Source organism: Zootermopsis nevadensis, unplaced genomic scaffold (genome assembly GCF_977971745.1).
Source record: "Zootermopsis nevadensis isolate Lab colony 2312 unplaced genomic scaffold, Znev_1.0 Znev_ptg000031l, whole genome shotgun sequence".
Taxonomy (NCBI): domain Eukaryota; kingdom Metazoa; phylum Arthropoda; class Insecta; order Blattodea; family Termopsidae; genus Zootermopsis; species Zootermopsis nevadensis.
In genome coordinates, this window is record NW_028259163.1 from 3,497,796 (window position 1) to 3,523,083 (window position 25,288).

Consider the following 25,288-nt stretch of genomic DNA (forward strand, 5'->3'; position numbering starts at 1 on the left):
TCCTCTGGACAAACGTGATGTCACCACCGAACTTGTGATTGATCTTTACGAAGGCTACGTCTGGTTGGTTGTTCATAATTTTGATATGAATGACGTACACGTGGCTATGGCAATGCAATAATTAATTATTCAATGTCTCTTCAGATGTTAGCATGACTTCACTATTTGCATGTAGTGATTTTTTTTCTTTGTATGCTACTCTGTGGAGATTATGCACTGTAGCTGTTTACTCATCCAAGGCAAACTAGGGATTTGTACTTCTATACATGGAAGTACGTTAAATTGTATTATAATCTTACACTAATCAAAAAGTGCAACAGATTTACCTAATATGCTGAATTTTTAGACTTTTGAAACATAAATTCGATATATGAAGTACTGCTTTGAATTTTCCTCATCATTCTTGACTGACAACTTGCTATATTTCATAAGGAGGTTTGGCCATTAATATATCCCTGCCACAGCTTTGGTTTATCTCTGATTATTGCATTCTCACTTTCAGCAAACCTATCAATTATCACTATAACTAAAATAATGAATACAAGAGAAACACGATGAGCTGTTTGGTACCCAATGCCTATATCTGCGTGTTCCAAACGATGGCTTTTAACCTCAGATTTAACTCATCGAATTTATTGTTCCGGATGCACCTTACGTTCCTCAAGGAAAGCAACCCACAAATGCACATTTCTATCACATTATAGATTCATCGGATGAGCACACAGAGGAATCATGGTTAGAGTAGAACAGAATGAAATGCATATTTATTGACAAAGAATTCTGTTTACTCTTTAACTTTACACTGACTAAAGTAAGATTTGTTATGTTGAGTGATGTTTTTAGGCGCTAAACGACATCAGTGCTATCTATGATGTAATTGAAATCTACGTCATCGTGTATGTGTAATGGAAGAAAATGGTGGGTTACATTGAATGATGAGGTATTTGGAATATTTGATGTAAGTACAAAGTCTGATTGTTAAGTTTGTCGAGAGATGCATCTTTGTTGTGTGTGTAGGGTTAAAGTAAAAAAGAAACGTTGAATTTGCTTTGTATAATGAATAATGTTGGGAAGGGTAGGGCTGATTAGGAGGCCATGCCGGTCGAAAACGTTTCTGGGTGGTAAAAGTGAGCTTCACGAGGGAATATTGCATGATATAAAATATTTTGCTATCATTTTATTCTATTTCAGAACTCAGGAAAGTGTTTGTTTGTCAAGTGTACTTGTATAAGATTAATGTATTATTTTACACTGTACAAGGAAATAGTGAATTTAGAACACACTCCTTGGACAGTAATGACACTACTGGTTTATTGGTTTAATGACTGTTGTTATAGCCGGTAACTATGCACATAGAAGCATGGTGTTGCAGAATTTATTTCTGAAGTCTTATGTTGAATGTTTGCAGCTGGTGGCAAATATAAGTAACTGCAGCAGTTAAACATTTTGTTAGAGCCATGTGGATGTATGAAAATATTTTTGGTAGTGTTCTGCCTGCCATAGGTCAACCATCCCACAATTAATAGAACATATTTATTCTCATAAGAATAAAGAAAGCTTGGAATGGAAAGAATGTTATTTATGTATACCACTAATTCTGGGGACTGGGTTAAGATGCTAACCCAGCTGAGACTTTCAGTGTTTTTCCTCAGTTCTTGCAGGCAGATGGTTAGAATAATGCAATAAAATTGGCCACAACTGCTTCCATATCCTCACTAATTTTCTTATGTATACCAGTACATCATTTCTCATTCAGCATTAGTTTATTTAGTTTAATGTATTTATATTTTTATGTTAACCTTTGTTTGTGAAATCAAACGTTTCAAATTGTACTCATCCCTATGTTTTGTGGTTATGACTTATTTCACAGCGAAGACAGTTTGACTAACTTTTGGATCCATGGCCATATATGTTTGTATGGCCTTATAGCAGGGAACTTGGAAGCATTGCTCTAAACCTATTTTGTTTTATGTTGTTTGAATTTCTTTGTTCACTTTAAGACTGAAAGTAATGTGGAAATGACATATTCTGTTTATTTAGTACTTTGAATTACTTATTTTCCTCTTGATAGAAGCCCACAAACAAGAGTTTGTATCTTAAGAATACAGCATTCTTCATTTATGATGGTAACTATCATTTTACACCAGGCAACAATACCGTACCAGTTTTGTGCTTTAAGCTTGCTGCTAAAATTACCATGTATGGTGTCAAAGTATGTAGAAAAGAAATACTGACAAAATAAAAACAAACATGAAACCATTTCCATCAGTTACAGAGTTTCTATAATTTAATAAGATTAGCAGTTGTTAAAGAATTTTTTCATTTTCTCTCCCTAGAAATTCATATCATAGTACAACGTTTTGGGGAATGTATGTTGCATCATTGTTGATGTAAAATTTGAAACAATTTCACTAATCAGTTTGATCCTTGAGCGTGTATGCATATAGTCGGTCATGTTAATTATTAAGTCATGTGCAAAATTCAGTAATTCTTAATGAAAGTTATAAAAAAATATATTAAATGCTGTTGACACACATTAAAAGTATATCTTTTAAGAAACCATTGTTACTGCAACATACATGTGAACAAAAGAACATACCAAGACAAAGTTGTTGCGTAATATGGCTACCAGTAAATTACCCATCATAATATATGATTACTAGAAAATTACTTGTTAAGAGTGAGAGGAAGATTTAAACATTTTTGTTCAGGGACAGGTGAGAGCTCTTTTGACCATTTTAATGAATGATTGGTGTCAACAAAAGGCAGGGAATTTCTTGACTTTCTAAGTGACTGTTGGCTTCTGCTTCATGGAGTTAGTACTGGTTTTAAAGTGTACACATGGCTGGTAACGGAAGAGTGAATGTTAGTAGGACCATCATTTGAATGAATGAGTTATTTTGTGTTACTTGTTTCATACTGATTCATTAGGGTCGTTTTCATTAAGTGGGTTACGGATGAAGTGTTCAGTTGTTGCTGAAATAGCTTTTGATTCTTCAGGTGTGCACCATTCTGGATGTTGTGATGAAACTCTTGCTTGTCCAGCCTGTAGGCTAGTCATTAAACTAAGTTATGCCAGTTCTCGGTTTTGTTCTTAAAGTTTGGAACAAGTATGTGTCTTAACCATTTCTAAATATTTTATTCGTTAATGTGATAATGACAATTGCCATTCTCCCAGCATGAATGAATGATAACTAGGTGGCATAAGATCACAAACTGCTGTCACTCCAAGACTTTTGATGAATATGAGGCAAGAAAATTTAAGATTTGTTAACGGAAAGGGTGTCGTAATAAAAATTTATGTGTAGCCTCTTGATGTTGTAAAGAGGTTTGTATGCTGTGTTGTATGTGACAGGTTGATTGAAAAACATCGCTTAGAGGTTGGTATGAACCTTTGAATTTCATCATCTTATGTATTTGTGTATGTCTTGGTTTTGAAAGTATAGGAAATTAAACCTCTGAGCACATTTTGTGTTCACTCTGTAACATCAGCACCTAATGTCAGCCATTTGAGAAATCCACCAGATGTCTCTGCAGTCTTACTTTATATTCTGAAGGTTATCGTTTTCCTCAGTCTTCCAGGAAAATAGCAGGATCATTTCTTAAATTAGGTCATGCTCATTTCCTTCCGTATTTCTTATTTATAATTTGTTACTTAACTTTTTTTTAACCTGTATAGTCTGAGCTACTGAAAATCCCATCAATAAATATCAAGTAAGTTGAAGAAGCTATTTGTTTGATACTCTCTATGTGTATGTCGGTGTTTTTCAGCGTTTTCAATGCTCTGACACTAAAATATGGTTGCAGACCGTTCATATTCATCACACTCACGATTTTAATTGATATAATTTTTTTGTAATATGAATTACAATTAATTGAACAATCTTATCACATTAACAATAATTTGGGATGGAATGTTAAATGATGAGTGATAATGTAAAGTATTAATATTAAAAATGGATTCTGTGTAATGTCAGTTGTAAAAACCGGCTTATCACAGATTATCCTACGTTGGGTGTCGCCATAAAAGTTTGAGATTTATTTTTGTTGTTTTTAACTTACAGGACTGAATGAAGAGATCTGAATTTATTTAAATAGTGACAGTCTGAAGAGATTGTTTGAATCTGTAGTGAGTTTGGGTGTCCATAAACATGGGGGTGCAGGACTTACAGAGTTTCCTCGAAGGTCCACAAGTGACAGGTGGATCAGTACCCGTAGATTTGCTGCGAATTGCACGTGGCCTTGCTCACAGACAGGCTCGCCAACAGCAGCGAAGTGGAAAGAGTAGCGGGTCCCATCACGCTCCTAACAACAAGCTGAGTCTTGTTGTAGATGGTGAATGTTGTCTCGATAGATTATATGGAGGTTATTTCTCAGGTATGAATTTGTGATAAACTCGGAGATGTCGTGTGTTTGAACAAATGTTTTTGAATGACAAATTTTGTGTTTATCAGTCATTGTTTAATTAACCTGTTTAAGCACTATTTTCATCAGATTCGCGGTGTTTTTAATTTGTATGTGTTACTGTATTGTTCAAGAATGAAATAGTGGATTTACCAATTTTTACCCCTTTTAGATTGGGCATGTGGAGGCCAGTGGAACCGTATGGTTCAGTTTTTAGCAGTTCTAATACAAACGGTACAGACGAGCCACATAGAACTTGCGATTTTCTTCAACGGTTGCTTGGAACAACAGCGAATGGCCGAATGGATCGCATCCCAGCAAGAAGTGAGGAAGAAAATCAATCAGGTACACGTTTACCTTAAGAATTACTCTTGATTTGTGGGATTGGTCATTTTGGATTTTATAAATATTTTAAGTGTTACATTTGAAATGCCTTCTTGTGTCGTGTTTCAGAAATATTTACATTTATTTCATTTTAGTTTGACATTCATCAGAAACATTTAAAAAATTCCATTTTCTAATAAGGAATTGCTTTCCTTTGTGTGAGGTTGGCAGGGAAATGGAGGATAAGTGACTGTTTCTTGTTTTAGGTGTTGAAACATATCAATACTAAGGGCACACCGCCACCGAAGGTCTGGTGGACTGCACCTGTGTGTCTGAGAACTTGTTTGCGCATGGCATTGCGACATCTCAGTGTCAGTGTGGTAAGAGCGGTTTTTGTCGATTTCTGTTTTTTGCAAAATTATTGAAGATTTTATAAATCTGGTGGACAGGAACAGAATTAATGCTGGAATTCTGTAGGTAATGTAAGAAAATCACTGCAGTGGATGACCTCGTTCACGAGTAGATCCAGTAGTAGATATTTGTATTTCTGTGCCATTTCACAGATATACTTATATTCTCTGAGTGCGTTTGTACTTTTGCTCTTTGTTAATGCTTTAGTCACTAGAATCTTTTTTTTATAGCTGTGTACAATGGATGACCATCATCAAGAAGTGATAGCGTATTGCAGAGAAAATGGTTTTCATGGTCTTATGGCTGATGATGGAGAGTATGCCGTATTTGACCCGCCCCGATACTTCTCCGCCGAACATCTTAAATTAACTTACAAGGTACGGTCTGAAGCCAGATGTTTTAAAAAATGTATAATTATTGCATATGAGGAAATTGTTGGAAATGATACGATGGATTTCCATTGAATTTGATATTGGGGCGTACACGAAATGTCATGATGCTGAAATTAAACTAAACGTTATGCTAGTGCATAGAGGTATTAATTATTTTGGGCTTTTCTGTATGTTGCGCGAGGAATATCTCTAGCTAACGTATTCTGTTTGATCAGTCCTGAAAATAAGCTTCGTTGTGCTTTACTGGTTTTGTAATGATTAGAAAGAGCTGGGAATTATGGTAGACGTAAAGCTGAAAAGTCTACGTTTCTTAATAACTCTTTGTCATGAGTGAAACTGAAATGTGTGTAGGCAGTGAGACCTTTTGTTCATTGGACGTTTCACGGATTGGTACCGTATTTTGTTGCAATTTATGGAAGTGAGTTTATGTGCCTTTTTTATTTCAGGGGTCCCTAGAGACTAAGGAATATATTCTTACTGAAGTCGCAAAAGATTTGGGATTACACGCTGATAGGTTCTGTTTACTGGCAGCGCTTCTAGGCAACTACTTGCTTACAGAACAGGATTTGGCGGACTTCTATCGTAAATTGGGCATGAATCAGATTCCAGGAAAGGTAAAAGTTTATCTGCTAAAAAAAAATCTGTGAATTATTTGTAAAATAAACTTTCAGTACTAAAATCCTTTTGGGTGATCAGCCACATCCAAGGATTTCATTATTTTTATTCACTGTGAAAACTTTATATTTTATTAAGTCTGTAAAGCTTAGTGTCTTTATACCATATGTAGCATGTTTCAAATTATATTATTCTGTTCGTTGTTACGTAGATTGTAATGTGACTTTGTTTTATCTCCTCAGATTCCAGTTGATGTACTGGTAAAGAATGTTGCTGGGTTTGTGAAGACTTTGCCTTCTGTCGATAATTTGGACTTGATAGCGGTTCAGGTTTTTGGGTCGTCATCTGACAGACGAGCATCAAAACTGAAGCAGAGTGTACAGTATTACTTGAACGGTACCAAGGACGGTTTCTTACGTTACAGACCACAACCAACGGGTAAAGTGTTGAATATTATACAGGGACTTAATTTTGAAAGACTTACACTGTAAGAGAGATTTTGTTGTGGAAGAGTTCTTTCAAAAACTTCTAGGCAAAAAGTATAAATTTATTTTACTGCACATTCTGTTCTTTAGTTTAATTATTTTCAATATTGTCTAATTTCAATGTACATTGCATCTGCATTTGAATATTTGCAAATCTTTATATTGTAGGAATATTTTGTAGTCTCTACTGTGGTTTAGCTGATAATTAGGAAAGATTTATGTCATGTGAGTATTTACGTCTAACAGCAGTACGAAAACAAATCCTCCATTTCTATTTTCTCAGGCTGAGCTGAAATGTAATTAAGGAGACATTAAATGCATATGTAATGTAGGTGGGGAAACCTTTTGGAGAACATCCACTTGGACATCTGGGAAAAAGATGGGAGAATAACATGTTATAGTTGTATTATAATGCGAGGCTGTTATAAAGAGTGCATTATAACAAGGCCCTTTTCAGTTGCAACAAGCCAGCAGTCTTTTCTTTTTATTTACAGCCTATCTAACTAACTAACTAGATGGCTTACCTAACCCGAAGGTTCATCACCGAATTAACCAAAGCCCTCCACCAGACCCTGTCCTGGGCCAACGAAATCCAGTCTCCTTCAACTCCTATCTCCCATAGATCCCGCCTGAGATTACCCTCCCATCTATGTCTAGGTCTCCCAGCGGTCTCTTGCCCTCAGGCTTCCCAACCAATACCAGGTGAACACATCTTGTCCCACCCATGCACGCTACATGCCCAACCCATCTCATTCTTTTTGACTTAATCACCCTGACAATATTGGGGGAGGAGTACAGATTTATAAGCTCATCATTATGCAGTTTTCTCCATGCCCCATCATCTTCCCTCCTAGGCCCAAATATCCTCCTCAACGCCCTATTCTCAAACACCTGCAATCTGTGTTCCTCCCTCTGAGTGAGAGACCATGTTTCGCACCCATACAAAACAACAGGCAAAGTTATAGTTTTGTATACTTTAATTTTCAGGTTCTTAGAAATCAGACGGGAAGACAAAATATTTTGGACTGATTTACAGCTTATAGGGAAATAAAATGTCAGTTTCCTAATGAACACATTTCGTCTTACACGTTCGTTTATGTATTGTGATTGCAGCGAAGCGATCAGATGTGCCTCACTTCACTGGACAATCCAAACCACCCACTTACACGAATTCCAAAGGCAAACATTCAGAAAATCTTGATACTTCTAAATTTGCTTCTGAAACTGCTGAGAGTGAGGTAAGTTTTGGTGTCAGGTTAATTGACCTCCAGAGAAACATTAATTAGAAATTTCAATCTTGGTTATCTGAATTCGATTCGATTGAACGTTTGTTTTGTTTTGCTTCATACCACAGAGGGATAGCCTGGCGGCATATAATGAAGCTACAGCGAGTGCCAATAAAGCTCCGCAGATAGTAATTGAACCTCCCACAATTGGTAGCCAGGGTGATACGGCAAAAACTGGTGTTAATCAGGACCTGAACAACTGCGAGGCGAAGAATCACTCTGGTGGTACTGACGAGGATGACACTGCCTTGACCGTTGGTATGTTTTAGCGAAAAAACTGTTCGTGTGCCTTGCTTGTATAAGTCACAAGTTATCGTAAATATTTGATTAAATTCTGAGCCTAAAATATATTGAAAACCTCGTATTTACATTCTCAGAATGTACACTTTATTGTAATTTATGTAATTTTTTTCAGTTACATTAATTTTGTTCCATTTTAGTTTTGTTTCCCCACAAAATGTGTTTTATTTCATTTGAATTTTCCAGGTTTTGTGTCTTTCTTTGTATGGCTGGATTTCTTTTCATCTGCTGTGTACTTGAGTCCGTTGCCGTCTTGTGAACATAATTTTGGCAATCAATGCTTGGTTTTGAAATTAGCTGTTTATATTGTTTAATCTTTAAGGTGAATCTGTTGGATGCACTGCAGTTATTTTGTTTGATTTTGAGCATTGTATAAGGCGCGGCGATAACACGAAGGAAAAAGTAATTTGTTTCAGTGATAAACTTAATGTTACTTTGGGACTTTTACAGACACGTGAGAATTTATATCAACAATGAACAGACATGATGGATGTGAAATGACAAAGAACAAATTTGGAAAATATGTACTACAATTTGAAGTATTACGATTTTGTAAATTGTGGAGGGCCTATCAGAATTGCGCGAGTTCAAATGTAGTCATGTGGTGTCATGGAAACTTATCAGTAAAAGCCTTTTATTGGTCAAAGTAATGTAAACAGTTTATGTTTTTAAATGCATTTTATGTCTTCCTTGGACAGTGCATTAAGTGAATGCATAATTAAGATGTATTTTGCGTAATGGATTTTGGTGAAATGTCGATAATCTTGGATGTTTTGCAACGTCCATGATGAACGTGTTCTGTTGGCAGGGGTATCGAATTCTCACGCCGTCAACGGTGGCAATCACGCGGCCAATTTGTTAATCAGTTCGTCGAGTTCAAGTAGCAGTTCCAGTGCTACTTCTCCGTGTAGACTTACACCAGAAGTTGGTTGGAACAATCAGGTAAATATCAAAGCGTGCTTGTGAGTGTGTGTGGTAATACTGCGGTAGATTGAAGGTCGAGAGTCACTTGTTAGTCGAAGAAGGGTGTCTACTGAGTTGTTGCGCCAGGTAATCTGGTAGAAGTTAACCGACCCTTCAGAAGTCTGAGTGACTCATCGCCCACTCAACAGTGGGACTTTGAATGAAGTTAGAGCAGAAAATACGCGAGGAAATTGTTGAATTTGGGCTCATCAGTTCAAGAATGTTTCATAACTGAACCAGGATCATGATATTGCAACGGCAACCTGCGTGATGTATGAAAAATGCTTTTTGAATGTTGGTATACTCTAACAATTACACCTTTTAAACTGTTGGTGTTTACTGGTGTAGGTATTCAGATTATGCTGCATTGTGCTGACGTTTGCGTGGTAAGCGTAAGTCTTGAACTTGCATTGAAAGTGTTTACAACTCATAAAATTTCCAACGAAACTGTGTCATATTTACTAAACGGCTCGTATCATACCGCCACGGTCGTCTACCAGTTAGAATGCTGGGCTTGTAAAACCAGGGCCCCGGGTTCGATTCCCGGCGGTGCTCAGATTTACAACTTGTGTTGGGCAAGGCCGTGGTCCAGGCATCACGGAGTTTTCCTCCGGGGTTTCCCCAGTTTCTCCGTGGCATCCCAACAATTACTCCACTTTTATCATCATCTCCCAAAAAAGGGGGTCACAGCAGGAGCGTTAAATGTCGCAGTTCCGATCAAACCCGTGTACTGATGGGTCGTGAATCCTGCTAACCACCAATGCACACCATGCTGAACGGTGTGTGCTGGATACGGGGGAAAAAAAGGCTTGTATCTTGGTGATATGAAAGATTTGCTCTGTGTGACTCGTCTTTAATTTTGATTTGGAAACGAGAACTGTAATTTTAAAGACAGTTTCAGCAGATTAAAATGCAATTTGAAGTGACATTTATTCTAATGGAGAATATGCTACAGTAGTTCTTGTATGTGTTTGAGAATTCTAAGTCAGTTGCTGGTGCAGAGGATGTGATTGGACCTTCTCCCAATAAACTTACTTCACTGCCAAACATACCACCTGAAGTGATGCGTACGGCCAGCGAGAGACACCAGAAAGGACTCATGTCACCATACATATACCAAATTTTAACGCAGGTAGGCATTTTACATTTTGTGGGAATGAAAGGCTGATGTCAAAAATATTTAATTAGTGTCAAAAATATTGTCATTGGAATTTATCAGTGCTTATTCACAGTAGATTTTACTCTGCACTTTTATACATTTTTATGTCATATTCTTGTACTAGGTTACAAGGACAAAATCAAATGGTGCATCACATAACGCTTCAGAACGTTCTTATAAAAAGTTTTGTGTTTTGTTGCTTTCTTACTTAAAATAATTCAAAAAGAAAATTGAGTCTTTGAGAACTGTCTTGCTCCACTGGAATTTGAGGTTATGGCAGGAACATTTTGATTGTGGTCTTGTACATTCTAATGCTGTATAGTCGTGTGGACGGTTGCCATTGTTGGAGGAGCACGTCACCTTGATGATGGAAGTGACATGTTATCTTTCACATGGCAATTGAGTGATCATATTTCTGATGCTTTGGTTACATGTGTGAGCATTGAAATTGAGAGGTTTACACTCCTGCTTCTTATCTGGGAGGTTCAGTGTTTGGGTCTGTCTCGAGGCTGTCCGAGGCACGGCTAAGTAGCGAGTAAAAAAGAAAACTTTGCTGTTTTTTTTTTGTTTGTTTGGAAGGATTAATTTGTTTTTTTGGAATTGTCGATTGTTGTTCATCCCAGGGTGAAATAAAACTTCCCGTGTTAATGGAGGATGAAACTAACAAAGAATTGCCCAGTATTCATCTGTTATATCGACCTGTGAGGCAGATGGTGTATGCAATTCTGTTCAACCTTCATCATTACATGTATATGGCTTCCAGGAGCAAAGAAAAAGGTGGTGAGTATTGGGATGGCATGATGCATCAATTGAATTACTGCATTTCCTTGCTTTGACGACAACGACGGACACCCCCGCCCCATTATAAAGTTTCTGAAATCGGGTTGCATCTTACATTTGGTAGGATCTGAGAATTGTTATAGTGTCGCTTGTTTTCCTGAAAACCCGTTACTAAATCAAGGGTGCATCTTACAGTCGATGGTGTCTTAAAAATGAGGAAATGCAGTGAATTTAATTTGATGGAAGAGCAAGGAAATTGGAATTGAGCAAATGTTTTGCTTCCAGAGAAAGGTCATTTAACTATTTCTGTGTGAGGAGTAGGTCATAGGAAGTGTGATATGTGTTTGTCCATACTAATACCATGAGATATACTCTTCTTTCTCGTGGTTTCGCTAATGGACTACATTAAAAGTTGACAGAATCGAGAAAGTCAGTTTGTTCGATGATGACTTATTGACTGGTGAGAATTTGGTACATAATTTACAGACTTTGTTGCATAAAAGCTAGTTAGATAAATATGGCTATTCGCTACATTTGATTTCTTGGACTTGGTATCCTTAGGGATTATAATATGACTGGTATGTCAAAGAACAGTTTGAGATGAAAGACGGGGAAATCCTGAATTATCACGCACAAATGCCAGCCGCCACACCAAGCCTTGTGGTGGAATGTACGTTGTCTATCCATAAATGTACAGGCCCTCCTTTGGTGTTCTGATATGCAGAAATGATATATCTTTCTTATTCACACTGTAATGCTCTTGGACTGGATATTCCAGTATTTTGGGGTTATAACGTGGCAACCTCTCCGCATGTTGGTGGGCTGTAGGCGTATGAAACTTAACCAATCTAAAAAAATTCTGTAATTAGGATTGTTATGCAGTCATATTTTAAATTTTCACAAGAGACGTATGACTATCATGAGGTTTTTTACTTGGCTGTCATATGATTTTTCAATGTTTACATACAGAATTGCCCGTCACACCACTTAGTAATAAGACGTGTATAATTTAAACATTGAATATTTCAAAGATCTTATAAAATGAACATATTAGGCATTTGCTTGCCAATATTATAATTCTTGTTTTCAACAGTTAAACAGTTACTGCCAGTGCCAGTAACATGTTTGTATGCCCTCAAAGGCTACAAATTTGTATCTTCTCAGTGCTGAAAGTGTTTTATAATCGACCAGCGTTTTGTCGGATTGAACAGTAGTAATTATTAATGTAGTGCCCAATACGTGTGTCGTTGCTTATATTTGAGTGACCACAGTTTATATTCCTGTTTTATTGTTGTGCTGCATCTGTAATTGGCCGACTGGCTGTTGATGCAGCACTCTAATAAAAAGAATTGAATTGAATTTCTGTAAAAAGTGAGAACGTCTTTCATTTCAGTTATTTTATTTTCTTTGTTTTTAGATCCTGAGAAGTGTGACATTCCAGAACTTCACGTAAAAGAATGGGTTTGGTCCAGAAGCAATCCGTATCACACTCCAGACTTGATCAAAGCAGAGCAGATTGGGTGGGGAGTGCCGACTATTCAGAGACTTTGGTTCGGGTATGTATTCTGTATAAAACATGGGACGTATTGTGAGATTTATTCACGTGAGTTCGTGCGCAGACTTTTTTAAGTGTTAACCTGGTTTGTTTTTACGTTCTTGAATTAATAGGCTGTGCTCTTTGATCCTCTAGATCTGCGATCGATGACAAGCGTCGCCGCCTTCGGGCGTTCCTTACTTGTATGCGCTCCGATACTCCACTGATGCTGAATCCTGGTTATGTTCCGCAACATCTGCTTGTTATGGCTTCTGTACTCAGGTATGTGGTCAATGTTTAAAAAATTTTCTGTGCGTACATATTAAATAATGTATGCGCATGCAAAACCTCAGTTTGTGAGAGATTACTGTATTGTAAATAAATCATAATGGAGGTTAGGAGTAAATACAGCAAAGTTTACATATTTATTAGAATTTATATAATCTATTATAGAAATTGTTTGTCAAACCTTTTCTGAAATTCTGTTACAATTATTAGAATTTGTGTTCTTGATTGTGAATGTAAATGATGTGGTTTTATATTGCATTTTAGATACATAATGTCATTTACTGACAAGAAAATTCTCCGTAAACCAGAACTTGATGCGTTCATTGCACAGGCTTTTTCCCCAGAACTGATGAATGCTCATTACCTTCAAGAATTGCAGGTACATTTTATGTAAATTTGTTCTTTTTTTAATATCAGGTTGGTAGAGTGATTATGTAAGTTGGGAGTGGTTACATTAAGGCTGGGGCCACACGACCGTACAAAGTACGTCCGTTGTATGGTCGTGTGGCCCCAGCCTGAAAGTTGGCGAATTTAGCCAGTCTGATAATTTTAGTTTTCTTGTATTTGTTATGGACAACTGGTTTGAATGTTAAAAGAATGTTGTGCTGGAACTGTAAAACGTTAACCTAAAAATCTTTTATTGTGTTAATAATAATAACAACATATTTTGAAATGAGTTTTTTTTGTATTTGAAACTATTGAGGCAGAACTGATAAAGCTTGTCCAAGTCTTGAACTTTCCTTCTCAGTATCTGCAAGAGTTCATTGTACTATGACGTCTGACGTATCTGCTACATACAAAATCATGCATGACAAGTGTAAGAAGTGTTAATACTGCTGTTTCGATATGTTGAAGATAATCTCAAATGTATCGATTCTTGAACGTTGTTTTAGCTCCCTATGGTGACTAGTCGTGGCGTCCAGTTGGCTGCTTTGTTCATGCAAGGGGTGGAGACAGCGTTGCTCGCAAACGACGCTTGTGGCGCCCCTATCCCGTGGCTCATGTGCTGCCCGTGGCTGTTTTTTGATGGAAAGTTATTCCATCATAAACTTGCAAGAACAAGTGTTGTGAAAAACCTCCTGGAGCTATGTGACCATCACATTGACCACGTTGTGAAGGTAGAACGAATGCGTAAGGCTGTCCTGGAGGGACTTGATGTACAGTTTGCGAGACCTCCGCTTCCCCAGATGGCAAGTAAGTTGCGGACACCGACTCGGTTGTTGTGAAACGATGTGACATGAAACAGAGAGTAAATGTTTGTTCTCAGCTTTCTTTATGATTCGGAAGTGATGTCTTGCATGCACTGTAAATGGTGGGAAGACCCGGGTTCAGCATTTTAAAAACTACATCAATTCAGAAGGCAGTTTTATGGAAAGAGAATAATGTAAATGAAACCAAAGCAAAATCATTTTCTGGTTTTTATTTGATACTTTCTTTGCCAATCTTTGATATTTGTTGCATGTCTTGCTATGGAGTCACTTCCTACAGTAATATTGTTCGCACGAAATTAATAATTTTATTTTCTGTGCAGGTAACCGCATTTCTCTGTCTCCCTCCAATATTATGCCAGCGGGTGGTGCGTTGGTGAGCCCCCGCACTTTGCCCGTGGGGCGAGGAGGTAACATGTATTCCGCAAACAATGGTGTTGCTCGAGGTATGCTGCGTCGGTCTGTTCCTACCAGAGGTGGGCAGTTAGAGATTGCTGGTGTAGTTGTTGGAAGTTGGGGTCCCAACTATGGCACCAGAGGTGGATTGGGTGGGCCACCACATTCTGGACCCATTACTGCGCACAGAGGCATTAGACTTATTCCTCCACAGGTAGAAATTAAAGATGATTCACTGTTGTGAACCAATGTAATATTGCGTTATCTATAATAAATAGTACAGCATGACTGGTGAATCCATTAGGGCCTTCATAATCAGTGTTTACATTTAATTTGTGGATATAACCCTTTGATGATGTAAGTCTTTTGAAAGGAACCTTAATTTGCATTTGGAGAAAATTGAAATATTCAGCCCCCATGAATGTAGTAATTTTTAGTAACCTGTCGTGAAATTGAACGAATGCAGAATTTCACAGTCCATCATGGCTCTCTTGGTAACAGAATTTTGTATCTCGTAATATTATGGAAAGTCCCTGGTGCTAGCACAAAACGTTTTGACGCGTAAAAGAATAATATACTGAGATCTCGGGTTCTCACATTGGTGAATATGAAGATGACTTATCTTGTTGATGTGCTGTGTAGTCTGGTAGAAGTTCACAGACGTTTCAGAGGCAGCAAACATGTCTGAAACATTGATGAATTTCTACGGCACTACTTGGTACGATATCTGAGAAGTTGGTTTATCTTTGGCTAATAAGCTGTTGATCCAAGGGGTGACATGAAGTAGTATCAGAAGCATAAAGTGAGAGCTTTCATTTGAGCACACATTACCATTCGCGTAACAAGCCGAAGTTCTTTGCTTTGACTACGACGTACCTAGAAGAAATGTTTAAAAACAGATACAAGAATGCTAGAAGAATTTGGACCTCTCATTATGCAGGATAGCAGAACATGTTTAATTTTATATAGCTTTGTTATGCTGGAACAGGTTAATTTCTGCTTTCCAAATGTAATGTGGTTGTCTTTTAAGCACCTTTTATTCAACCTCTGTTCCACTGTGGAGCAGCTGGTCTGCACATGGTGCAATAGCGAAGAGAAGAATTGCTTTTAACTTGCATAGTGTGTATGAAATGCAATGGTAATTCTTCCAACAGATAATTTTTTTCAGTAGTTTACAATCCCTGTTTTTCTTGACATCCTTCATCTGCATACAGAGGCCAGCGGGATGAATTAACAGTTGGTCTTAGAGATCTATTTCTGTGAATAACTTGCATTTCTTGAAACCTGCGATGTATGATTTTGAAGTTTGTAGTTTTTAACATATAAAGAAATGTTTCATAGACAGAATTTATAAATATGTTTATTATCTACTCCAAACCTTATTTGTACTATTTAACTGCATCTCAGGAAATACCAATCAGATTTTGATTATATTTGACGTTAGTGACCTTGAGACAAAAGTTGTCAGGCAAATATGATTTTGGTGATGAGTTAAAAATAGTTCATTATTTTCTAAATTTTCTCTTGCCATTCTTCTGGGCAAAATTCAAGACTTGTCTTTGTCATATGTACATACTGTATCTTTGTACTGTAGTTCAACAATATAAGGCAATTTAATTTAACCGGTGGCTTCGTAGTCTGAACTTGTGAACAGATGGTTGTAGAATCGATTCCTTCTGGAATGAATGAGTTTATATTGCTTGCAGTTGTAAATAAGTTACAGTGTATTACTATATTCATACATACTTTGTAGGTGAAGTTATAATGTATCTTCATAATAATTTCTGTATTCCTAATTCTTGTGGTTCAGTAATTAACGCTTTCAAACTGAAAGCCAAATTGAAATGTTGCCAGGTTTTTATTTATATTCTGTAAAAGAAAAATAAATTACCTCAACAGCAGTTGCATGTTTTTTAAGGTCTATCACCATGTGTAATTTTGGTGGTAGTATTGCTTCCACTTCGTGAGTCGTAAATGTAATGCGATTACAAAAGTGTATGAAGTTGGGTGTCCTCTATATTCTGTGAAAATTGATCTTTGGTTCATAAGTTGAAAATTACACATAAACACGTACAGAAATACATCAGTGGTCTCTGAAACTTTGAAAGGATACATTTGGAAAATATGCAAACTCGTGATTGGAGTTTATCTTTCCACTATTATTGACATTTACCTTGTCTCGTTTAATGCACACGCAGTAAAGTGTTTAATTCTATTTGTATTGTCTTCTTAGGTTACTTCAGTTGGTGGTTTAAAAACATATCGACAGAGTGGCATCATGTCTGGGTACAATATGGCAGTTCTCGGTCCAGCTGGCCGTCCTACATTTCACACACGTGGTGTGTCTGGCAAGAGTTCAGTTGGGGCTGGCAGAGCTAAGAAGAGTCAGGTAATGTCGTGCACAATTTAAACTTGTTGACACTTTTGAAACTGTGGGGCGTTGTTTCTGTAAGAAGAGGTCGGCAAAGTAGCATCTTTATCTGTGGCTGTCGTTTGCTGTATTTTTACTTATCTTGATGACGAGGGTTTGATCCCTGATGGCAAAGAATTTTTATTGTTGCCTCTGCATCGAGACTGTCTCTGGGGCCCACCAAGCTTTCTATCCAGTGGGTACAGAGGTTTCTTTCCCGAGTGATAAAGTGTGGCCAGGGCGTGGCACTAACCACTCACCCCATTCTTGTACCGAGATTGGGAATGAGTAGGAGCTATGCCTCCTCTTTGTCGCAGGTGCCGTGGTGTGTAGCAGGACAGCTTTGCTTTACTACAGCTTTAGGATAATTATATAAATTTTCTTGAGTGTTTTTGAAAACGTAGGTCAGAGGCCTATTTATTTTGTGTTTATCTTCTTCTATGGCTCTCCGGTCCGTATTCGGTCCACGACCTCCTCAATTCTCTTCTTTCATTCGGTCCTCTGTTAGGTCCGTCTGTCCGAGGCTTTGATTGAGGTTTCGAAACATCTTCCTTTTTATGGCGCAAGGTTGTTAGCCTTGCGACCAACCCCCAACCTGGAGGACCAGGGTACCTGTCTTAGTCTGACCTCTCCCCCTCGACCAATCTGGCTTGGGAGGCCCTACCAGTAGCTCTTGGGGTCACTGAGGTACTCAAGCCCCACCACCACAACAAGGTGCAGGTACCATTAAGTGGGGATTTTGTGTTTACAACCTATATTACTTTTCATACAGGGAAGAGTACAGAAATGCTATCATATAAATTAATCTGTAGAAGGTCCAAATGTGAGTGGTAAAAAATTAGGTCTGAACTATCGTACTAATACTTTGGCACACTGATTTCATCTTCACAAATTCATGTATAGAGGTAACTCAAGAATGTCTAAAAATGATTATAGAATTTATGTATCATATGTTGACTAGTTTATTATTTTGACTTAAATTTTGTGACGTTTCACATCCACGTAGTAGTGAGTGTTACCAGAACTTGGTCACTCAGGTTTTATAGGTGTGCTTGAATGTTTTATCGTAGCCTGGCGGCAATAAAAGGAAGAGTTCATCTGGCAGCAAAAAAATAATTCACAGAGATTCGGAGAGGGTCAGGGGCCGAGGCATGACGGTAGAAGCCCAAGATAGTAGGTAAGAATTTAAACTTTTGCTTGCTTTGATTTGAATTGTAGCAAGCAGAAGTAGTGGGAACATGAATAATATTACGAGAGCTAAAGTCTTGTCATTATTTATATATACAATGTAGAGATTATTTTAAACTGGAAGATGTAATTGATTTTGATTGTGGGGTTGTATTTAGGTCACACTATTTTATTTGAATCCTTCGAATTTGTAATTTACCGGGTTTTACCTGTCTTTTGAGTGCTGGAATTACAATTACATTTTTTTAAACTTTTTACAGTGATGCTCGCCCTGCATCAGAGCTCCTAGGTAATGACATCGGTGATTCTGGTGGAGGTGGCGACTCTGTCATCGGAGCAAACAAAGTGACACCTGGTCAATTTGATGATGTTTTGCCCACAACTACTACAGTAACCATTCCCGATAAATGTGATTTATCTAGTTCAAAAATACCAAAAGATGGTAAAATTTCCCTTACCCTTGTAGATGGTATTGAACATAAAAGTCAGGGTGATGGGCCTGCTACATCAGTATTAGCAGGTGTACCGACTTCTGAAAATTAAGTTATGTAGTAAATGTTTGTGTCCAAAAGGAGATGGAAATAAACATTTCCATGTTTGATAGTACACTGACTTCATTATGCAGAATTGTATATGTTGGTGTGAGTTTTAAAGTGTTTGGTGTTTTTTTTGACGTGTTTTATGTATTGGACTGATCTGACATAAAGTAGTAGAAGAAATTGTGTGTAGTGTTATTCTGCATTAAGTGAGCAGTGTTTAGTTTATTTTAAATGAACCCCCTTGTTTTTTCAGTTATGTTATTTTAAATGTGATGACGGCCAAACGTATGTTAGCATGGACATTGGTTTTATGATTCTAGCGCAACTAAAAAGATTCTCATTTTATTCTGTGCAAGAACTGTTGCATGGGCTGAAGTTACGTAATGGATACAGTTTTTCTTTTGATTATTTCTTCTGTATGGAAGACCTTGGTTGCTGTTCAAATTTTTGTTAAATTGAAATTGAATTTAGAAATGGACATAGCCACTCGTTATATATTTGTATTAAAAATCAGAACAATGTGGTTAACAAAGAGGGATGTTGCTGCAGTTTGAAATGATTTCAAGGGATATTTTGAATCTTATGACTAGTGGACGATGTAACTCATATTTCACGGCTATTCTAGATTAACAACTTACAATACAGAAATTCATCATACGAAGTTAAGACGAAGACTACGTAATTGTCTCATGATCGTCGCTATTTTATTGGCTGTGTATATGTTTATGTTTCATACATTTGAGTCCTCATAGAAATGTGTTTAGTTCAATCTCCTTTTGGACATTATCAAACTCTACCTGACAGCAGAATGACAGCTTTGAATTAATGTTTCACGATTATCACAAAAATTGTAATATACAAAGTTAACCAAACTACATACAACTTAAATGGTACATGGATAAATTTTGGGCATGGATTTTGTTGATTTGCTGTGAATTTGATTATTAAAAATGTGAGTTTCGCATCACAGAAGTCGACCTATGATGATGATTTTTTTTATATATATATTTTTCATCATATATACATGCCCATGATCGTATTTGTTCAACTGGCAAACTAAGTTCGTGTGAATAAACATGGAAGCATCTACGCTGTTACCCTTTGTAATGGCTGCAGTGTGTGGTCTTGGAATTAAAGGGTAACATCTTCCATGACAGAAGCCTATTAACATGACTTAGTTTGCATTACTTGCAGTGACCATTTACAAATTTTGGATAACACAACGATGAAGGTAAGTTATTAATGGCAATGTTTCGTGTTTCTCTGCATTGGACTCGACGTGAGAAATTTGTCATCTGAACCAGAAAAAGAGAGCAGACTCTATGCTTTTACTGTGTGTTCAATTTTAAGGAAGTGCACGTTCCTTCGAAAGACTTTCTTCGGGGAAATGTGGAGCTTGTGCGGTCGTTAACGAGAACAGACGATGCGAATTCAAGAGTGTTAGTTGTAGTCAAATTTATCGGTGCGATTCGCTCGTTACATAACTGGACATTCGTGTGACAGTTGATATGGAACGGGAGACTTGTGAAACAACAGCACTGAATTCAAAACTATTTAAAGAGAATAATTTAAAAATTGAAGAAAGAATATGAAGAAAAAATCGATGATCTATTTTTCTATGTTTTGTTATATTGTTACGAAGATATACATTGTATTCATATGATGTAACTTTAAAAAATGCAATTTGCCAAGAATGAAGTCTGATGCAAGAAGAAGCAGGTGGGGAAGGATGTAACCCTTAGCAGCCAGGAATGTAAAGTTGTAATTAATTTATAGCAGAACAAACTTGCATGGAAGTTAACATTGCCAGTGAAAACAATTTAGGGTAACACAAATTTGTTCCTGATTTGCATAACCAGTGTGAGTATTCAGTTTCATATATTAATTTTTGTTAGCAGTTAAATTTTTCTTATCCACGTCTACCATTTTAAAATATGGCTATCCTAGGCAAATGTCTTGTGGATTTACTTTGTGTTAGTTACGTAAATGTCACTCTGATCTGTAACCACTTTTCACTGATTATCAACAATACTGTGAAGTCAGCATGTCTTTGTAATGTTCATTTAATCAATAATTTTCAGTATTGCCACATGAATAAGAAAATTCATTATATAACTTTGTGAATTTCATGTGTGTGTTTGCTATTGTGTCTCGAGGACTTTTTCATTTTGTTTGCAGTTGAATATGCTTTTTATTTTCTATTGTAATTGCGTGTTTATCTGAAATAATATGATCCTGTTTTCCTTTTTTGTATTGACCATTTACTGATATTAAATACCTTAGAATGTGACTTGTCACTAAATGCAAATTTTTAGTGATGTAAATTTCTTAATGCTCCATTTGAAATGGAAATTGTATCTTTAAGAAATGACGAACGTTGACAAGCGTAGAAAGAAATTTTCTGTTGCATTACCGACTTGTATTGGTTATGTATATTCATTTTCAACAGTGTTTGGAAGATTCAACTGTTCTTAATGTTAAAATTGTGGGGAAGAATAATAGAATGGAAATCATTTGCTGTAGATAAAGTGGCAATGTGTTGTGTATTTATCTTTTTTTTTCCTGGCAGTTGAATGAGGTATCCTTCCTACCTGTTACGGCACTGACTGAAAGCATTAAAAGAGGGAATTGTTTGCAGTGTAGATTGCTATCGGAATACGTACAACTGGTAAGAATTTTAGGTGATAGGAAGAGATGAGGCCACCCTTAAAGCTGTGAATTTTTTTTGAAGCATGAATGAAGGTTGTTTAACATTTATTGAGATTTGGTGAAATACTGAATTTTGGTGTGTATGCTATTACGAAGAAAAAAAAAATACTTGAAAGATGCCTGTGTGCATTGGAATCTGGAATGGATTATTGAAAGAATAGAAGATAGAAATGAATTGAACTTATGTACACCTCCTCTGTAATTTTCAAGACCAGCTCATGAGTCAGTGATTTCTACTTAACAAATTTATAGGAATCTCAAGATTTCCTTTGATATAGTTACTGTGGAAGGGAAGAGTATACTAAGCAGTGGTTTGTTCCATTTAATGTGGTATTTTCATGCCTGTAAAATTCCTTGATATTGCTATATTCTGATTCTGATACAAATGAGTAGGTTGGAAAAGTGAAATACAACATTTCTGACAAATCAGATGAATAGGAAACTATGTTTATGCATAGCTTCTTTTATTATATACCCACCTTAATGTCTTGACATTACTACAAGCTCATTAAAAAATAAAGCTTATGCCAGAAACCTTGATAATACACGGTAGTTTCTTAATCAGAAGCTCTGAAATACCATATAAAACATGGCTGATGCCAAAAATTTAAGACGCGCTAGGGATATGCGTATCATCAGAATAAGTTCAATATTGTGAAGGTATTACTGGCCTTCATAAATATGTAATTACATCTATAAGTAATTAACTTTCAGGGGAAAAGAGTATGGAATTATATGGGATCCTTTCCTTAGGTTGATATTGGGAGCATCCTTTTTCATACATGCAGATGTAGGAAACAAATTTGAAACATTTCATCTCAAGATAACTTTTTTTGTAAACCTCCAGTACGTGTATTAATGCACGTCTAGGTAAAAGAAATGGAAAGATAAATGAATTTATCTCATATATATAATGTCAGACTAATCAATTGAACACTATGGATAGGGAATTAAACATGAATTTTTTCCCCCAAAACTGTGTCACATTCTTGAACATACTATAGTTAATTGTTATATTTAAATGAATGATAAGTATCTTGGATAACACATTATTTTCCTTGTAGGGGCCCACTATATGTCTTTTGGTAATGTGTTTATAAAGAAAAGTGTAAGGAATAAGAAATTACAACCTTCTGCACTTAGGTTTAAGACATATATTTATAATTACATTTTCTCCATGTGTTTATATAAATATTACAACAGAAGTCAACCTTTCATGAGTGAGAAGGAACACAAAATAGAAGCAGTTATTTACAGAATTGAGTAAGTCCAACTGATGGTGTGTGAATCTAATTTAGCTGTTTTAAAACTATTTGGTTTTCTGCTTCAGTGTGCTTTAGAACAAAGTGTATTGTTCAGAAACTAGTATAAACAGCATAGAAGGTACTGAAATGGAACCCACACTCTCTTTTTTTTTTTGACAGTAAACATTGATCAGTCCAATGATGGAAAATGCAAGCTGCTAAACCTTTTTCATTCTGTGATGCAGCATTTATTTAAAATTGGTGACACCATCATGATGACTTTTCTCGTGAACATAATTTAGGTACTGTATAATATACAAAAAGAGAATGTTTCATAAAGAGAGTATTTGAACATAATAAAATTATGGAAATGACAGGTTTGTTTTTAGTGGAATGCATGGTCCACAAAATTATGAACAAATAGTAATTTTTATTCCAGAATCAATTTATTTTGTAGTCTTGTTAGGATTTTGTCTACATAAAACTTATAGTGAACTTGCTTGCACTGTGACTTGGTTTAAGTAATACTGCTCTTTTTATTATTAAAATACAGATGATTGAAGGCAGTTTGTGGACACAGTAATCATTTAAAAATTGGAGAAAGAACTTGCGTTATAATAGTTTTATTTTGGTCTTGCCCGTCACGTAGTGAGTGGAATGCTTCATTGGGGCGTAAAGTAACTGTCACAAACTATTTTGTACAGGAGCTTAAGTGATGATTGAGTGTTGCATGTGTCACTTATCATCATGACCAAGAGCTCATTTTAAATTTTATGCTGCCCAGGTAAGTCATTGGTGCAGAGCAAGTTAAAACTTATTTTAGCGTTGCCTTTTTCCTTTTAATAAACATGACTTTAATTAAAGTTAATGCATTATTAATACATTATCAGTATAAGCTTGTATAATAAGGCAGTTGTTCGTATTCATATATGACAGTTGAAAATGTTCTAGCTTAACTTCGTTTAATTGTATTTTCGTGTGTATAAAATGTGTATCAGAAATGGTTCACCTCTATGCACAAGTAGGGCAGGCTGTCTTTTTGTCTTTGAATGGAGTGCAAGCATGCACTAAGAAGGTGTGAAATACAAGAAAGTAACAAAATATTGTGTTTCTATTGATCTGGTTTCAAGAGGAAGTAATATACAGATTTTCCTGTTACACAGTTTTATGGAAGAAATGTGTAAATGTGTGATGATTGTTGCTTGCAGTTTCAAACAGATATTTGTTTTTTGCATTTTGGGGGAAATGGGGCTTTATGCTGTGCTCTTTTCCCCTAGTTGTAATGTTTGTTTCACATTTGAAACTTTTTATCGTACATAGTAAGCATCATGCCATATAATAGTTCTATAAATAAGGATTTATGTATCTAAGAAACATAAAAAGTATCAAAAAAAGTTTAATGACAGTGGGCCCCTAAAATTTCTCCCCCACTTTTCTTGTGGTTGTTACAGCTAAACCACAGAAAGACAAAAAAGTCTTCAATGAAATATTTGTTCTCTGCATTTTAAAATAGCGTTCATTTTTTGTTGTGTTTCTAAAAACAATTGTTATTGTAGGAATTTCAAGTAAAAGCATATGGAGACATTTAATTTTATAAATATAGTTCAGAAGAATGAAATTTTAGTTCAGCTCTTTCTTCATGTTTACTGTAAAACAGTCACCTTGTGCCATTCGTTGGTTTGGTATGACGGCTTTCCATAATGTAAAAGCATTAAAAGAGAAAGTAAGCAAAATATTTTATCTTTAACAAGCAGAATTACTTTATATCTCCATTTGCTTTTAATAATACAGTGTAACCTTATCTGTAAAATGTTAAAAAAACATATATTGCATATTATTGGTATCTCAAGTTTTATGTCTTACCAAATCAATATGGAGGTTTCTTGGATATGAAATTAGATGTAGCATTCAAATTGCAGGCTTAAATTTTGGTGATGAGTGAAAAGTAAGACTTAAATCAATACTGAAATCATGTATGTGTGCAACCTTTAAAAATTAAGCTTAAAAGTTCAAGGTTATGTAATAAGTAGCTAACATTGTATGTTAAAGTAACTTTTTTTTTAAAAACAAGATTATTTGTTTCTTTTGTGGAAAACGATTAACTGGTCAGAATACTGTCGTCAGAAACATAGACTTTTATGGAATGGAGATTTAGTTAATAGAATAACTGATGGTTAGAGACATTTGGATTGATGGATTGTATGTATATGTTCTCTTGGTTTAAGCAACATTTTTATCACCAGCTGTGAATTTTGGATGTTCATCTCTGAAGCCACAAGTTACATAACATTTATTTCCAAGTTAAATAATGTCATTTGTTCTGATATCTTGTTTGTGCATTAAACCTCTGATTATTATTTTCTCTGTAATGAACCTCCTGTCTAATTGGCAAGACAGTAATGTCTGTTTCTGTTCATTCATATTTAGTAATTGTTTCTTTCATGTTGCTTTGACCAAGGGAATAAATTTGGATTGAAATTGGCATGGAAAAAAGTCAAGTTTTTGTGGTGTAATAAAAATTAAGGATGGTACTCTATGTAATGTTTGTTCTTTTTGCTAAGGGATTTTAGTGCTGATGTAATTTATTGTGAGAGCACACGTCATCAGTGTACTTTTGCACGAACAGAATGTAAAGCTGTCCATTTATAAACAT

The 25,288-nt window shown here is 36.0% G+C and overlaps 1 protein-coding gene across 1 annotated transcript; it reads left to right on the top strand.

Moving 5' to 3' along the window:
• The first annotated feature begins 683 nt into the window (after positions 1–683).
• Positions 684–25,171, top strand: LOC110832723 (constitutive coactivator of PPAR-gamma-like protein 1 homolog). The gene is made up of 20 exons (XM_022069982.2): positions 684–958; positions 4,065–4,377; positions 4,577–4,749; positions 4,995–5,108; positions 5,370–5,516; positions 5,978–6,145; positions 6,389–6,584; positions 7,745–7,869; positions 7,986–8,175; positions 9,026–9,159; positions 10,157–10,312; positions 10,963–11,119; positions 12,537–12,675; positions 12,810–12,935; positions 13,206–13,320; positions 13,835–14,135; positions 14,473–14,759; positions 16,779–16,934; positions 18,026–18,132; positions 18,404–25,171. The coding sequence occupies exons 2-20, from the start codon at positions 4,152–4,154 to the stop codon at positions 18,684–18,686; spliced, it is 3,300 nt and encodes a 1,099-aa protein (XP_021925674.2). The 5' UTR covers positions 684–958; positions 4,065–4,151; the 3' UTR covers positions 18,687–25,171.
• The last annotated feature ends 117 nt before the right edge of the window (positions 25,172–25,288 follow it).

What these genes read in the sequence shown, in the direction of transcription:
- LOC110832723 (XM_022069982.2), top strand. Translation starts at nt 4,152, where the DNA reads ATGGGGGTGCAGGACTTACAGAGTTTCCTCGAAGGTCCACAAGTGACA. An exon ending in TATACCAAATTTTAACGCAG is followed by an intron (nt 10,313 to 10,962) that starts GTAGGCATTTTA and finishes TGTTCATCCCAG; the next exon opens with GGTGAAATAAAACTTCCCGT. An exon ending in ATTCAGAGACTTTGGTTCGG is followed by an intron (nt 12,676 to 12,809) that starts GTATGTATTCTG and finishes TTGATCCTCTAG; the next exon opens with ATCTGCGATCGATGACAAGC.